Source organism: Aptenodytes patagonicus, chromosome 4, assembly GCF_965638725.1.
Source record: "Aptenodytes patagonicus chromosome 4, bAptPat1.pri.cur, whole genome shotgun sequence".
Lineage (NCBI taxonomy): Eukaryota > Metazoa > Chordata > Aves > Sphenisciformes > Spheniscidae > Aptenodytes > Aptenodytes patagonicus.
In genome coordinates this window covers 32,142,374-32,160,075 of record NC_134952.1, presented here as the reverse complement: position 1 = coordinate 32,160,075, position 17,702 = coordinate 32,142,374, and the positions used below count along the sequence as shown (strand labels likewise).

At 42.1% G+C, this 17,702-nt stretch overlaps 1 protein-coding gene across 6 annotated transcripts in view; it reads right to left on the bottom strand.

Annotated features, from left to right (window-relative positions):
• CRACD (capping protein inhibiting regulator of actin dynamics) overlaps positions 1–17,702 on the bottom strand; it is a 143,649-nt gene that overhangs the window by 6,124 nt on the left and 119,823 nt on the right. For all 6 annotated transcript variants that reach the window (XM_076336287.1, XM_076336293.1, XM_076336289.1 and 3 more), the window contains exons 6-10: positions 11,609–11,773; positions 9,016–9,084; positions 7,512–7,694; positions 2,678–5,825; positions 1,026–1,216 (exon numbers count right to left, since the gene is read on the bottom strand). In XM_076336287.1, coding sequence (XP_076192402.1) covers positions 1,026–1,216; positions 2,678–5,825; positions 7,512–7,694; positions 9,016–9,084; positions 11,609–11,773 — 3,756 coding nt within the window. The remainder of the gene's footprint in view (positions 1–1,025; positions 1,217–2,677; positions 5,826–7,511; positions 7,695–9,015; positions 9,085–11,608; positions 11,774–17,702) is intronic.

The window sequence follows — 17,702 nt, the reverse complement described above, 5'->3', positions numbered from 1 at the left end:
TAAGAAATGTCACACTTCATGCTTTCATTCATCACCTGTCCTTTCCTTAACCTTCCTTTTCGGCAAAGACTCAAAACACTCTGATACTTCTAAAACTAGCAGTTATTAAAGACTGTAAAAAAAAAACCAACACAAAGAAATTTGTCATGTTGTCATTTCACTCAAAATATTGAACAGTTTGAGCCAGCCCTACCTGTTAAATACAGCACTGAAACACAGCGTGCATCTGTGGGCAACCTCACACCCACTGCTGTTTTCTTCCGCCAATTATCTATGTCTGTAATTATGCACGTGTCCATCAGAAATTTCGGTCTCATAACAAACATCAAAATATACTTAGTTATCCACATAACCTCCCTTTTCACCATCTGTGGTATCTATATACAGCATCACTGCTTATGTAGCATCACTTCTGTACTGTAAGTAGAAGTGTTTTTCTTACTAATAGAAAACCATGGATAGTAAATAGCTATTTAAAGAACAGGAAAGAGGTGATACTTGAATTCAGTGCCTGCTTTAGGCAGTTGGATGTTTCACATGACAGTTCATTTCTTTCATTCATCTACAATTTATCCAAGTAATACATTATGATAAAAATAAATTCAAACTTACTAGTATTCACCTATATTGACCTATAAATGAGTATTCCAGGTGTTATTCCCCAAGCATTAAGGCGTAACATCTTATTTACTCAAGCTTTGAAAGAACCATGTTGCATACAATTTTTCTGTTCCATCACCTGTGCAGTGGTCGTGCTTATGATTGCCGTTAACCACGTCCTGATATTAAGGCATCAGAGTTTACCCTAAAATTGTCACACTACTGCACAGTATTTTCTCCTGGAGGTCTCAGTTTTGCAAAAGGGAACTCCAGACTTTCAGACTACTTTTTACTCACTGTCATTTTAGCTTTTATGAAATCTTACAAACCAAACATTAAAAAAAAAAAAATCCCTTTCACATAATAAAATTACTGTAATTATGGTATCAGTATTTCTGATGGGCAGGTTTCTAAAGATTGTTTACATTTTCTTTAGCCAGCTTCTCTGCTTGCTTCGCCTCTCTGGCTTGTTTCCTCTCCTCCCTCGTAGCTTGCTGTTCACGAAATCCCTTTTGCTTTTGCAGCGCTAATGTAATCCAAAGTGGTTGTGAAGTTTCAACTTTTTCCATCAGTTTAGAGCCATCTAAAGAGTGCCTGCTCTGGAGGACAGGTTTTTCTGAAAGAAAACATGAGAAGAATTGGTTAAGTAATGCACATCTCCTGTCTCAAGCAAACCGTTATACCTTCTCTACCTTGTGAACACTCCGGAGCTAAGCCCATTGAATGCCATGCCATTCACAGACCTTCGTGGGCTGTATGTCAAACCCTGAAACAGTTTTTATGCCTCAAGAATAAGACCTAATTCAATACACTCATACAGCTGTCCAAATTTATCCTTTTTTGTGAAAAAGCCTACCCCGGACTCTTAGAGCTATAGCCTAGTTTACTACATATTTAAGTGAAAGTGATGATACATATACACTGATTGTTTACACCTCTGATGGAAGGGATCCAGCCACTACGTACTGCAGTTGCCTGATTTTCCAGCCGTATTTAAGGGAAGAAGTCCAAACTTCAGCCAAATAAAGGGCACTGAAATGATGTACTCCTATAAATGCAGCCCCTCTTAAAAAATGGTTTGTTTATTTTTTTAAATCGTCACTTGAGCATCTGACTTTCTGTACCCTGCATGAAATTGGGGCTAGCACCGAGTATAGAGCTCTGAGCGGCAGGGAGCAGCACTGGGGTGCAAAGGTGCTCCTGCAGAGCTCAGTGAGCACAGAAACCCTCCACTGGCCCGGCTCTCCCAGGCCGGCAGCTGTGCCTCCAACTAGTTTCCATAACCCTCATTTAAAAATGGAATTGAAAGGAAAAAGTGTAAAAAAATTGAAAAAATAAGCAGCAATTCCACTGAGATACGGTTTTAGAAATGTCTTGATGCTTGCAAAATTCAAGAATGGAAAAAAATTGGGATTTCCCAATTAAATGCTGAATTCCTGCCTTGCTCTTTTGAGTGTCCTTATGTGGAAAGGGTAATTTTTCCTCTTGTACAGAATACTATTTCAGGACACAGGGGCTTTCAACCCTCCTCTGAAGAGCTCACTATGGCTACTGTAATTGTTTCTATTACTGAAGAGTGCCCCTGAAATGCAGACTCCTATGCCCAGCTATATCAGGTTAGATAGAGAATTTGCCCAGGATAGGCACTATAAGGGGACCTAGATCTTAATATTTTTTCAGCTAGATAATATTCCCCTCAAGAATAGAAACAACATAATGTAAATTATAAAAATGACTCCCTCTGCTCTGATGACACCATTACACATGGAACAGACAGTCCATCCTCCGACTAACTAGGTAACATCTCTACCAAGGAAAACTCACACACACTTCAGTTACATCCTTGAAATTAACTTTCTTAAGCAGGTCACACTGGTCACGCTGTTTGTGTGTTTCTGAATTAAACTGTGGGGATGGGAAGTCCCATTCATTCAGACAACCCTAAGCAAAGTAGTGGTACTCCACAAATAACGTCAGGTAAAAATTCTAGCTTAAGGCCAAATGTCTTCCTCTGGACCTCCAGTATCTCATTTTGGAAATGCAGACAATAGCTAAATGACCTTTGAAAAATACTTACCCTTCTTCAATGGCTCAGGCTTTCTGTCATTTTTTTCTCTCCATGGAATACTTATAGATGGGAAAAACGACTTCTTTTCTCTGATTTCTTCCTCTTCATTTTTGTACTCATTGGATGGTGTGGGGTGCACTGCATTTGCTCTGTCTTCTTTTCTCCAGCCACCGTCCGATTCAGCTTTAACCAACCTTTGCCCTAGCATATCAGCTAGGTTTGATCTGTTCATTTTAGAGAGAGGAGACGATGGTGGTGTCTGGCTGGTGGGCTTTGGAGCTAAAGCAGGTTTCTGTGGGACCAGTGACTTGCATGCTGGTTTCTCATGAGGGGGTAAAGCGCTCTGACCAGTGGCTGGTAGGACCACTGGTGTGCATGCTGGTTGTGAAATCTCCACCACAGTAACTGAAGAGTCTTTTGAGTCTTTTAAAATACCAGGGACATTCGCTCTCCCCATGCCAGGGGATGTACTCTCTGGTGGAGCAAAACCAGAGGATTCTTTCTCACCTTCTGTTGTAACTAGTGGGTCAGGCACACCATCAAAACTATCTCCGGCACTGTATCTTTTCTTTTTCCTTTGCTCTGCCTGTTGATCATAATGGAAACGTAAAGAGTAGTTTGTCCTTCGTAACTTTATCCCAAAAGGAGAAATATTTTCTTCTCCATTTGGTGCTGGTTTATCTGCTTTTTTTGTGCTGTTATTCTGCTGATTTTCCAGAGCACCGGGAAGTTCTGCCTGGGCTAATTCTTTACTCGGAGAATGAGGAAAACTTGGAACAAGGAAAGATGGAAGATCTTTTGCAAATTTACAGCCTTCTGTGTTGTCTGTCATTTCACTATGGGTTTCCATTTTCTCCTTAGCCTTTTCAGCTAAGTTATCCTTAAAAGTGGAAGCCACATCCTCCTTCAAATCAGAGGATGAGCCAGTGATTCTTCCCACAGCCACTGTTTCATTGCCTGTTGCTGCACTTACATTCTCAGCATCTGAACTGTTTTTTGAAGCTTCTGAAAATTTCTGCCATGCTGGTGTTATCGAGAACTTCGCATTTGCAGAGAGGGTTTTCCTCAAGTTACCATGGGGAGCACCCCGTCCTCGGGGTGTCCAGTCATCACTGTGTCTGCAGACACTTACTCGGTCTCTCTCGTTATATTTGCTGTTTTCTGCATTCTTTAGGATCCTGGAGCGGATAGAAGCCCACTCAGCTAGTACGGCCTGGTTGTTCAATGTCTCTTGTGCATATTTCATTTTACTGCTGCTGGGTTTGGGATCCTGGGTTTTTTTCTGGGCCTTCTCTGGTGAAGGAATATCCACATTTTTTCTCTCTTCTGTTAAGCCAAGTAATGATTTACAAGCTGTGTCCTTTATCTGGTTCAAGTTAACTGCTGTGCCACACAGCTGTGCTCCAGTAACCAAAATAGCTGTATGGGGTACACACACAGATGACGGGAGTGTATGAGAGCCCTTGCTGGAAGCATGCATCCTGCAGTCTTTGATGGATGGAGAAGAGAGTCCTGCTCCTCTGACGGGCATGACTGGACTCAGATTTACTTTCTGAAATATGATCTGTTTATCTCCAGAAGACACTTGAAATGTGAAGGGTCTGGATGCAGTTTGTCTTTCATCTACCTCTTGCCACCTAAGTTCTTCCCCTATTCGCTTTTGTTCCTGAGCCTCAACTTCTCTCTTCAGTTTCTGGGCTAGGACTTCTTCTGCTGTTTTATTCCCTTTTTCTGGCTGTTTGAGTTTTTGGGATCTTGATCCTTCTTGGAGCTTCTCCTCTACCACATGCCTATCAGCCCCTCCAGAACACAACTGATCCTTGTCCTGTTGCTGTTCTAAGGATTTTTCTTGTTGGTTTTGCTGAAGATTTTGTCCTTCTGTGTCTACCTTCTGCTCTTCCAGCTTGTTCCATTCTCGTTCATTTTGTTCCTTTTGCTGCTTCAGTTCATCTTGTTGCACACCCTCTGCACTTTCCATGTGCATTTGTTTCGTGAGCTTGTGTTTTCTCTGCTCTTCCCATTTCTTTTTCTTATCTGTTACTTGCTGGGGTTGTTCCTTCTCTGTCTTTTCTCCTTTCTCCTTCAAATGCTGCCTTTGTTCCTCCTGTTTCTTCTGTTGTTTGAGGCTGTCAGCTTCTTTCTCCTGCTTCAGTTTTATTTCAGCTTCTTGAAGCTCTTCTAGCTCTTGCCTCTGTTTTTCTTCCTTATTTTGTTCGAGGTCTTTTTGTTCCTCCAGCCAATTTCTTTCTTCTTCCTCTTGACACTGTTTTTCAATCTCGTGTTGCCTTAATTCTTCCAGCTCTAGCCTCTTCTGCTCCTCCAGCTCTCGTCTCTGTTTCTCCTCCAGCTCCTTGCGCCTCTGCTCTTCCCATTCCTGATGCTTCTGCTCCTCTAGCTCTTGCCTCTTCCGCTCCTCCAACTCCTGACATCTCCACTCTTCCTGTTCCCAGAGCTTCTGCTCCTCCAGCTCTCGTCTCTGTTGCTCCTCCTGTTCCTGGAGCTTCTGCTCCTCCAGCTCTCGTCTCTGTCGCTCCTCCCATTCCTGTCGCTTCTGCTCCTGCAGCTCTCGTCTCTGTTGCTCCTCCTGTTCCTGGAGCTTCTGCTCCTCCAGCTCTCGTCTCTGTCGCTCCTCCCGTTCCTGTCGCTTCTGCTCCTGCAGCTCTCGTCTCTGTTGCTCCTCCTGTTCCTGGAGCTTCTGCTCCTCCAGCTCTTGTCTCTGTTGCTCCTCCAACTCCTTCTGCCTCTGCTTCTCCAGCTCTTGCCTCTTTTCAGCCTCCAGCAGTCTTCTCTCCTCTTTATGGCATGTCTGCTCTTCTATTTTCAAAGATGTCTCTCCTTCAAGGAGATACTGCCTCTCTTCTTCACAATGCCTTCTCTCCTGCTCTTTTTGCATCTGCTCAAGTTCTTGGCACTTTTGTTCTTCCATTTCTCTTTGTTCTTCCATTTCTACAATCTGCCTTATCCTTTCGGCCTCAAAGATCCCCCAGCGATCTTCAATTCTTTTCTCCTCTGCCAGCTGAAGCTGTTTCTGCTCATCTCTGTTCTGGATTAGCTTGTCTGCTATGATGTGTCCATTATAACCTGGGTATCTGTCTCCATACAGCTGAGTTTCTAGGTCCTCCGGCTCAAATTCTGTTATTGTTAAACTTTGTGATCCCTAAAATTGAGAGACGAGTTTGGAGTTACTGAATATTGCCTATTGGCTCGTTATTCTTTACAGTGAACAAACAATCAGTTGCAAATGCAAATCAACTTTTTTTTTTAAACAATGATTTAGATCTAGAGCCAACACACCAACACACCCACCCCAATTTATGGATCACATCATCATATATCCCATGCCTCTCACCTATTTGGATGATAGCCTTTAAAAGAAAGAAAACATCTCAACAGCGATAACAGTATAATGCTAAATATTGAATCACCATTTGGTGTACATGAGCTAATCCAGATTGAGACCTGCCATTTCAAATTTACAGAAGCCCGAGGAATAGAGCATAGGTTTCATATGCCTGTTCCACTACTTAGAACTCCATCCTTTAAGCCTGAAATAATGAGCACCTGCTTAAGGGCATTGTTTTGCCAGTTCTTTCATGGCAAATCTAGCTGTTACTTGCAGAGACAGAAGCTGTTGCCTGCAGAAAAGGGCTCTGCAATGCGAGCCAGGAAAGAACACTGCTCAGGGAAACACAATTTGGTTGCTTTTCACAAATCCTGAGCCAGGATATCTTCCTCCACTAGCTGTGCTGAGACTCCAATTCTGTTGCAGGAACCGTGGGACCATGCATGGACAGAGAACCTAGAGCTCCCCAGCAATACTGTACCGTACTGAGGCACATACTAACTGCTGACTGCTGCTTCTCTGTGCTTGCCCCACAGCCCTGGCATGTGGGTGCAATACCTGCAATAAACTGAATACAGATCTTCTTCACAGCTTACTCCTTGTCTCTGTAGCGACATGGTCTGAAGATGAGCTGCACCTGAAGAGCGCTTCCCAGCACTTTCCTTGAGGAAAACAGCTCAGCTAATGCCCTGTCTAGCTATCATTTGTTGAGCCATCATTTGGCTCCAGTTAAACATTCTGTATAAACAAGAGGTTTAAATTTAATTTCTTCATTGCAAGAGTGATAATTGCAAGTACAATGATGCAGAAGAAAGGACAGTGGCCTCTCCTGAACCCTGTAGTAGTTGAATAGTCTTGTCCCATTTACAAGCACTGGTAAGATGTCAGGATAAAAAACAAAATAGCCATGCAGTAAGAGTACAAAGTGAGGGTTTGATAGTTCACTCTAGCTGTAGCAAGAGCTGTGTTACTTCAGTCTTATTCTTTCTTATAAGACAATGATATTACCACTGTCAGAACCCATGCCAGTTTTAGAGAATCTATTTTTTTTCCCCCAACCAAATTTTGCACTATCAGATTGCCTATACCAGAGCAGCAATAACAGTGGCAGATATCCTTCAGACCTTTATGACCTAAATTTTTTACTAGAAAAACTAGAATCAGAAAGCTCTCCCAATGTAAAATCCTAGTGGAAGTACCTCAGGTGTAAGTAGTATTTGTCCCAACAGGCCATATTAAAACTTCTTTGCATCTTCTCTCCAGCTAGGGTTTCATCTTTAGGTCTTGATTTCAAGACAAAACAAAAGAAGCATGCATTTTGTTTTGCCCTGAAGACGCAAGGTTTGTCGAAGAAGCTTTCAATAGCTATCTCTAACAGTGTTCATCACATCTTAAGACAGTCCTGTCTATAGCTACTCCTGGTGCACTCAGTTAAGATTATTTTGTACCCAGCTTCAAAAGCAATCCCCCTCCTCTCACATTTGGCCAGTGATTCAATACCTTTGTTAATCTCTTGTGCTTTCTTGACACCCTCTGCTTTTTTGGCTTCACTGACAGCTTGTGTTTAGCTGCACTGTTGTCTAGACGAGCAACAGCCTGGGGAACTGCATCCAAATTGATTGTTTCAATTGTGCCAGAACAGGAAAATTGTCTTTTTGGCCGAGATGATTTGACTGGAGTGACCTGTTTGTATCACAAACACAAGAAGCTATTATTAAGCTATTTGTTCAATTTAAATAAATAAATAAAGAAAGAAAGAAAGAAAGAACGAACGAAAGAAAGAACACACACACACACAAAAAAGCCTTTGCAGTTTTGAATTCAAAGGAGTTATTAACAGAAAAGATTTCAAACCCTGTTTTTCCATTATACAAATCATGAACTTTGGACATGAAAGTTACAGCTGTAATATTTTTCTATTTCCAGTATTACACGTTTTTATACTTTTCACTTAAAAATTACTTAGACCATTCTAACTGAAGTTTTTTCACAGTTTAGCTCCACTCAGAAGTTGTTGGGAATGGGAAGGGCAGCAGCAGAGTTTTAAGCAACACCAAACACTGGGACATTTTAAAGTTTGCTTACTGTGGAAGCAATATCTACATCTTTAAATGATTTAGATTATACACTTTAGGCAAGAGCAAGTCAGATTGACTTATCTAAGCATTATAATAGAACAGCTACAGAGCTGTACTGTCTGCATGGGAGATGGCTATGGTATTGGATCTCAGACTGGCACAGTGCCTGCGGAAAACCTTCCCTCCACAGTCATGTGGAGTTGTCCAAGCTAGCACCAAAGAACAGCTAAAAATAAAATAAGACAATACTGGCTTTGATTGGTGCTTTTTTCTCTTGCCTTTCAAATATTTGGGTTCAGAAAGTGCAAATACAAAGTGATTTAGTGAGACTCCTCTCATGAATAAATACAGTGGCACTGTATGTCTAGACATGTAAGAGTGAGCCTGTAATCAGTCTCTCCTGTAAGTCACTGAGCTATCATCCTGAGACTGGTATTTGGCACAATCCAAGTGGAAAAAGAAGACAGAAAAAAAAAGAAGGGAGAAGACATCTTCTGTAAGGAAAGAAAATCACATACATTGTTTTCAAGACAGCTCTGTAATCTTCTGAGGTTAAACATATGCTAATTATGGAACCAATTACTTAAAAGCTGATGGAACATTTTGCATATGCTTACTGAATTACATGTAGGCATAACAAAGTAGTAGAAATACTTATGAAAATTATGACTCTATGATTAATACATCAAATGCAGGAATGCTGCAAGACTGGCAGAGACTGAGTTCTGCTGTTTCCTGCAATCAACTCTTACAGATTTCTCAATCTTAGTTATTGCTTATTTACTAGCCTCCAAACTGCGCAACGTTCACAAAATCTTGGATGATCATGGAACAATGAAATGTGTATTAAAGCAAAAACTGCCAGGCTTCTAATAACTAAAATTAGAAATTAACTTGGTGCAAACCGAGTGTAAAAGTTTTGTTACCTTTTCTTCCACTTCATGTCTTGTTCCAGGCAAATTCATTGTTCTCAACAAAGCTGGGGTGTCAGTGGACTAGAAAACAAGATTACCACAGCTAGATATTAAAATGCAAAGGATCTAACAAATATGGTTCAAAGGACTTGTGAAATCATGCATGTTAGAGTAGGATTTTTACCCTGTTCCCTGTCACTGCCGGATGGATGGATAAACAATTCTTGTTCCTAAATGCTGTGAGCCTTGAATCACTGCTGTCTATAGAGAAGCAGTTGCTGCTACAAGACTCTACAAAAGGCAAAATGCTCACGCTTCCTTAGCAAGATAACCAGGTTCCGAATCAAAAGAAAGAGCACAGCTTTGTAGGATTTCAATCAGCTCTTAATAACTTTATTTTCTCCTGATCTACACCTAAGGAAAAAAAATAGGAACTTGATCAGGCATTACCTCTGCTGCAAAGAGTTTCAACTCCAGATTCTTGACGACTCCTCTTACAAAGCAAACCAGCTCCCCCAGAGCAATCGGAGCCTATCAGTCACTAGGACTCCTTAGCTACCGTCCCTCTCCCAGCCATCTCACAGGAGGGGATTTTTAAGGCGCAGGGGTCGAAGCAGCATTCATCACACACAGAAACATTGTTTTTGATCATTATATCACAGTATTACTTCATAACCTAATGCGTGTTGGGATCCCATTACACCAAGAGCACATGATTGTTAGTATAACGCCTAAAAAATCAGCTTTACAAATAGAAGTTAAATGAAACGCAGAACTCTTGCCATCGATCCAAGTTACTCAGTCGGGAAAATCAAAAGTCACAAAGCAACTCAGGAAACCTGTTTGAAGTAGAGCAGCACCACGTGGTCCTGGCCACCAACTCCTGACAGAAGCCACCCCGTCCCCCCAGGACCTATGCAGATAAGCACACAGAGGAGTTACAAGGCCAACAGCAGAGACAGGAACAGAAACCAGGCAAGCCGCTGCGCACCAGAAATCCGTGTTTAAGCAGGTAATGAGTAGCACACAGTAAGAGAAAAGGAAAGTACCGAGTGCTCTGGCTGACCCTATGCACGTAGCATTGGTTTGTGGTGTCTGTAATCTCCTCTGAGTAGGGATGTTTGCTCCTTCAGTATTTGGAAAAAGAACTATGCAAAGGGGCATTAATTTTGTTTTCAAAACATAATATTTAAAAGAGTAGGTTGTAAGGACTGAATCTCTCCCTCCTTATGACACAAAGACACTCCAGTGTTTTTTTCGTGCTTGAGTTATTTTCTCCTTTGAGCTGGAGGTCACTAGGTGACATTCAGGTCTCCTGCAGGACCCAGCAAGAAGGCTGTCTGCAGAGAATGTATGCTGGTATCAAACACAGAGTCTCACCTAGTACCAGGGTACATAGCCAAAACCTGTCCACAATCCCACTGCACTTTTTGTGTGCGCAGGATGCTCTTGATTCACCTTAACTGATTGCTTCAAAAGGGAGAATTTGTGAAGCACAAGAAATATACCTTACTTCGACTGCATTTTTATCCTTCCAGACTGCAGAGGGAGAGGCGTGAGTGTGCAGGTCCTATCCAAACGCCTGGCTCCCTGACAGATCCGACCACAGCCACGAAGGAAGTGGTCACAGAGGAGCTATGTTGCCCCTTGAAGACTGATGAAGAATTTGGGCCACCTCAGCCATAAATCTCACTTCTGTGTGTTTGCCTGAATATAGGCATGAGCTGCAGAGGATGCTTACTGCCTTTGCCTTTCACACAGCTAGCACTAGTGCTAATGAACACAAGCTGAGGCCCATGCCCTGGTGTCCCTCCAGGATCTTATAGGCTGCATGCACATGGTGGGTTGCTGTGTGTCTTCCCCAGCGGTTCCCAGGCACAAAGTCAGCCTCCTCCAGGCAGGGAAGGATGTTCCTCTGTCCACCGCACTCCCTTCAGCCATTACAGCAACACACAGAACCAGTCTCGCCTTAGAGGATTGCCAGAGAACTTCCATCACTCGCCGTGTTTCTTCATTCCTGAACAAGCCCTTTCTGGACACCTGAATACCTGCAGTTCCTAGTATCAAAATCTTCATGGATAACTTGAATAATTATTTGAATTATACTGGATGTTTGGATTTAGGGAACATTCTCAAAATGTTTCTCCCCCTTCTTTGCCTTCAGTTCCTGTCCACGAGAAATACGAATATTTACCCCAAGACCCAGCATTTTACGGATTTAGGCTCCATGCCCCTCTTACTTTGGAATGATTTTCCTTTTTGCCATTTGATGCTGTGCACAACTTTCCATACTGGGAAGTCCATATTTCAAGACATTTTCTGTCTCAGAAAAATTTCCTGTCTTCTAGCTGCACTGCGAGTGATATCTGCACTGCTGGAAGTTCAGAGCAGACGTTCAAACCGGTAATTCTGTGGGACCCGGCTCAGGATGCCAAGAGCACACACTTCTCACCAGTCAAAGCAGCACGAGCTGAGAGATCCCACCCACATAAAACAGCCCGCTGAGCTCAGCTACACCCCACTGGAGACATCTGCTATGCCCCAGTGAACTTTACTGTTTTAATACTGCTATAATGTCATGAATACGTCGATTTAAAGTGCTTACTTTATTACCACTGTCTGAGATCACTGTGTCCTGCGGAGCCTCAATCTCCATGGGGCTTTTGAGCAATGCATCCTCTTCCATACTAGCGTTTGCCTCCCCCATTGTCCTCACAGAAACTGTCATTTGTGGAGGCTGCCCAAATTTTATATTCTTGGCCAACTGTTGCTGAAAAACAAGAAAAGAAAAAAAACGGTATTTATATTATGAGCAAAACAAGCCAAGTGTAGCACGCACGCCTTCTCCACGTGAAAGCTACACAGAAACACTCAGGGCAACTTCTGATTCTGGATAAAAAGATCAACTTGAGGCTCACATTGCTGCAACACAGTGGCCATCCCCTCTTCTTTCTCCCCACAAAGTGACCAAGGTCAGGAACTTACTGCATGACTTCTGATTTTGGATGACCAACTTGAGTTCTCATCAAGCTGACAACCTTTGAAAACTTACTGTGAATTTTGAAACATTCCTTCTCTTTTTTTAATCTATGTCCTAAATTAAGACTTTGTTTATACAAGCTAATTATGAAGCCTTACTGTTGCAAAGAAATAAGATCATGAGCCAAATGTACATTGAGAAGCTAAAACAGCCCCAAAAGGCAACCTTTTTCTTCTCCAGCCCCCAAACCCTGCATCTCATGCATCTGTAGTTCTTAAAGATATCCTTACTGTAACGTTTAGTCGTTAAGTTTTAAATGTTAAGGGTTTGACATAAGCCTGCCTTAGAGGAGGCAAATTCGCAAACGAGGGGAAACCCAGCTTCTTTTAGATGCTTGATCTCATAGGAACAGTGCACAAACTCATGTCTGCTCATGCTCACATGCACTGCCACATCACCGCTTTTGCACAAAGAAGTTTATGCAGGGGACACGCAGTAGATGAATGGATAAAAGAGCTTTCTCACCATTTATTTTCCTTGTTTAAGTAATCTTCTCTCAAGGGTTACAAGAAAGTACTCTTGAATTATATCAAGAGTAAGATGAGTAAAATAAGTAGCATAATATATCTGTCCTCTGGTAGGATGAATTGGAGAAATTACAGCCCTGGCTACTGCAGAGACACATACCATACAGTCTTTGAAAGTGAACTTTTTGCAAAAGAGTTAGAAGAAATTCTCTAGAAGAAGCAATTAGAGTAAGGAACATTTATTGATAGATTTTCTTTCTGAAGTATTTCAGGGAATCATTCTCAGTTAGGAAGGAAGGAACCATGGAGTTATTTTCCTGCTTTACTCTCGTTCAAGCACAGAAAATTCTCCAAAGGAGATCTCCCATTTCTGTCTTGTGTTACTATGAACATCTACAGCTCAGCAATACTCAGTTCAGCTGTGCAGCTTCTATTCAGTGGGAATGTCAGGTACATAGACGGACCCCTGACACGAGTTTGTCGCTGAGAACTGCAGAAGACTGGTGTAGATAGCATGTAAAACAAAGATTTATTTTTTCCCTATAGCAGAGAACCAGTAGCATGGCTTAGGTGAGCAGTTGGCAAGGGAAGATATGCTTTAGTAGCAGTGGATGGACCTCTAAAAGGATTCAGGTCAGATCAGTCTTGCTTGCCATCGTTGCCCAGTTGACTAGACTCTAAAACTTGATGCATATTACCCGAAAACATTACCAGATTTCGATATTGAACTATTAAGACAAAAAGAACATGCAGAGACTCCTCATAATCAGGTTATTAAATTAGAATAGTTTTTCTCAGGCTCCTCATTGAGTTATGCATTATTTATGCCCATTTGGATTTTGGCAGAAAGTAATGAAATTCATCTAGTACATCATTTTGGCGTAGTGGGCAGTTTTGAATGGCAGTTTTATTCCTGCCTAGATTACTGGCAGTGCAGCCGTAGTCTAAAGGGAGGGGTTTTACCAAGCCCTCCCAAGCTGTCATGTTAGCAGTGCAACTCTCTGACTTGAAATCTTGTATGTTTCCACTGCGTAAATGGGAGTTGGAGAGAGCAAACAGGTCTGTATTAGATGGTGTGAAGGCTGTAATTCTGCTCTATTACTGCAGGTCCTCTGAGGCTAGTAGAAAATTACTTCAGAACAGCTTCTAATTTGATAATGTGTTTTCTAAGTTGAGGCTGCTCCTTTCTTCTTACAAAAGAAGTACTGGTCCGTATTGGGACCGGTACTGTTTAATATCTTCATCAATGCCATAGACAGTGGGATCTAGTGCACCCTCAGCAAGTTTGCAGATGACACCAAGCTGAGTGGTGCGGTCGACACCCCAGAGGGACAGGATGCCATCCAGAGGGAGCTGGACAAGCTCGAGAAGTGGGCCCCTGTGAACCTCAGGAGGTTTAACAAGGCCAAGTGCAAGGTCCTGCACCCGGGTCGGGGCAACCCCTGGTATCAATACAGGCTGGGGGATGAAGGGATTGGGAGCAGCCCTGCCGAGAAGGACTTGGGGGTACTGGTGGGTGAGAAGCTCAACATGACCTGACAACATGCGCTTGCAGCCCAGAAGGCCAATCGTATCCTGGGCTGCATCAAAAGCAGCGTGGCCAGCAGGTCGAGGGAGGTGATTCTGCCCCTCTACTCTGCTCTGCTGAGACCCCACCTGGAGTACTGCGTCCAGCTCTGGAGCCCTCAGCATAAGAAAGACACGGACCTGTTGGAGCGGGTGCGGAGGAGGGCCGCGAAAATGATCAGGGGGATGGAGCACCTCTCCTATGAAGAAAGGCTGAGAGAGTTGGGGTTGTTCAGCCTGGAGAAGAGAAGGCTTCGGGGAGACCTTATTGCAGCCTATCAGTACTTAAAGAGGGCTTATAAGAAAGATGGCGGCAGACTTTTTAGCACGGCCTGTTGTGACAGGACAAGGGGGAATGGCTTTAAACTAAAGGGGGGTAGATTTAGACTAGATAGAAGGAAGAAATGTTTTACGCTGAGGGTGGTGACACACTGGCACAGGTTGCCCAGAGAGGTGGTGGATGCCCCATCCCTGGAAACATTCAAGGTCAGGTTGGACGGGGCTCTGAGCAACCTGATCTAGTTGAAGATGTCCCTGCTTATTGCAGGGGGGTTGGACTAGATGACCTTTAGAGGTCCCTTCCAACCCAAACTATTCTGTGATTCTATGATAAAAGCCATATGCCTAGACAAATAATTCTCCCAGGCAGAAAGCTGGAACTCTCAGCATTACCTGAGCAACTACCCAAGAAACTAAGGATTTGTGCATCTGTTCCATGGGGAGAACATGCACGCATGTACGTATTGCTTATAATGTGTTTTGGAGGAAGGGACGGTGTTTTATTCTCTTGATCTTCTCATCAAGTTCTTGATCTGCCGTGTGTGCAATGCACAGTGGGAGTTGTGTGGTGATGGAGCTACTGTGGAGAATGGTCTGTGCTTTAAAAAGAATGGCCTTTTTAATTGTCATCAAGGATGCTTGAGGGCTCTGCCGTAAAAATGTGTATTTGTATATATAAAAGTTTAAAATGTTATTTTCCTGATATTTCCAGGAAATAGAGTATCCTCAATATTTATGGACTGTACACAGGTGGTTTTTTTAATTACTTCAAAGTTTTAAAAGTTTATTTGCTCAGACTTGCATAAATTAGTTTGAATATTGAAGTAGAAACTCTAGTAGCCCTCACATTCCTTCCAGGACAGAAGGCTCTTTTCTGTATTATTTATTTATTGAAATTTTTAAACAAATTTAGCTTAAATGAATGCCACTAATAGTTTTCCATTGGCCAGTTCCTTTCAGTGCATTCTGATCTCCAAAGCTGATGCTGAATACCAAATGTCAAAATCTCAAATAGCTTATTGTTACCGCTGAGCAAATTAATTCTTACCGCTTTCAAAGAGCAATGTAAAACCTGCTCCTTGTTCTTTTTTAAAACATGCTTATACTGTAACTACAGTGCAATTATACTCTCTCAAAAAAATTCGTACAGATACATTTTCTACCTGGTCAATCATAAAACCCCTAAAAATGCATCATCCCTGAAAGAAAAGAAAAACCCCACAACTTTTACTTGGAAGAACACACACAGTCCAACCCAGAGATGGAGAGATACATCAATTTAAGCTGCAAGGCCATTGAGAAGAGGCCATATTCCCTGAAAAGGAGCATCTGCTTTAAATTTCTCTAAAGTTTCAGTTAGACATATATTTCTGAACACAAAACTATAAATCCTCTGTACTTGAGAATTCCCTGTGCTGACAGCATGTAGATGATGGTTACCTAAGGAGGACTGTTTGCAACCCCGGCCATTGAAAGTTGCAGGCATGACATTTTGTTCTTCTACCATTGCAGAGTCATGCACAGGGTGTTTAAATACCCTTTTGGAAATCTCCATAGATGCATATTGATCTCAGTTAAACGAACCTGGTCTCTTTTGGTTTGTGCAAGAAGGCTTGTAATTTAGCAGCAAGAAATCACCATCCTGCTCCAAAATCTAGCTGTCAGCTAGAAGCAGAAGGAAAGAGATGAAAGTTTCCTGCCTGCACCGTCCACTTCCAGCCTTATCAACTCCAATGTGCTGTCCCAGTCCCTCAGTTTGTAGCCAGTGGACAGATTTTTCCACAGGACTTACAAACCATTCTCAGCACCAAAACAGCATGGCTACCACATATGACAATTATACCATGAAACAGCAGCTGGAGGGACCACACATACAGGGGAGCTTCAGAATGGGATCATCAAGCTGTGCTCCAGACCAGGTTTACCTCATCCCTGAATTTTTTTCTATGAGATTCAAGAGGTGCATGAGAGTTTGCCTATTCACACCCAACCCGGGTGGCTATTGGTGCGGTGCCATTCAGCGTGAGGTGAGGGGCAGGGCTGCACATCCAATAAAGGCAAAGAAATACTGGGAATTTTAAAAAAAAAAAGTTTGCACTCATCCAATTTTTAAAATCGTCCTCAGTAACTGGACCATGACACAGGCCCACTTTCATTCAACGCAAAATAATTTGCTAAAATGTGATACTATTTAACTGACATCTTTACACCAGCTTACTGTTAATAACTTCAGAAATAAAACTCCTAAGTTAAATTGCTCTGCATTGGTTGGCACCTGCAGCAAATTAAAAAGCTTAGACTTTCAAAGCACTCTTTGTGTTTGCATAGGAAATGCCACAGAACAAACTTTCCATATTAACCGGCAGAGAGCCCAGATCAGGCTGTACATCTTTCACTCCATTTGGCTCCTCTTCTGCGTACATGCCTGCTTGCATGCCTGTTGGATTCAGCCCCCTGAAGCCATATCATTCTTATGGCTCCATGCCTGGAGTGAATCCAAAACCAGATCCACTGAGCTGCTTACTCTGTTCAGTTAAAAATCATTAAAACAGAGCGTACTGTTTCAGCTGATTCCATTCAAGCAAGTCTTACAAGAAATGCTGGTCATATTTTGCCTTCAACTCAAATACCTATTTTTCATATCTGTTTGCAATGCCCAGATATACAAATAAAGGAAATCATGTTTTCTAGTTATATATAATTGTGAAATAATGACTTAATCAATAATACTTTTCCTGGGAAGAGCCATACTATTGAAATTCCACTTGGTCCTGTACAGTCTCTCACAGTGACCCAAAAATCAAATGCCTTGGGAATATATAAGAACAGGGCGAGCCCGCACTGAGATTTTCCTTGTAAACGCTCCAATGATTTGTGGTATCTGAGGACTTTTGGAGTCAATAGCCAGTTGGGAACTTTTCTTTTATGAATTTGTTTCATTGCTCTTTGAACTTTTATAAGTATTTCACAAATAACAGTGCTGTATGACAATGAGTTCTACAGTCCAACTATGCATAAAGAAATATCTGTTTTGGTTTGAAAGTGTTACTAGTTTCAACTGATGCTCATGTGTTCTCATGCTGTGAAAGACTGAATAATTGTCCTCTATTAATCTTCTCAATTCCACTCATGATTTCATGCAAGTCTATCATATTCTCTCTCTTATAATTTCTTTTCTAGGCTGAAAAGACCGTTTACCTAACTGTTCTTTCTATGGAAGTGAGTCCACTTCTTTATCCAAACAGGAAAATCTGCAGCGTATCTAAACAAGCAAAACACCCCACATAAGCAATGTTTGTTTTTTTTTTCTTTAAATCAGAGAGAGAGAATAAACTGGAAAGCATCAT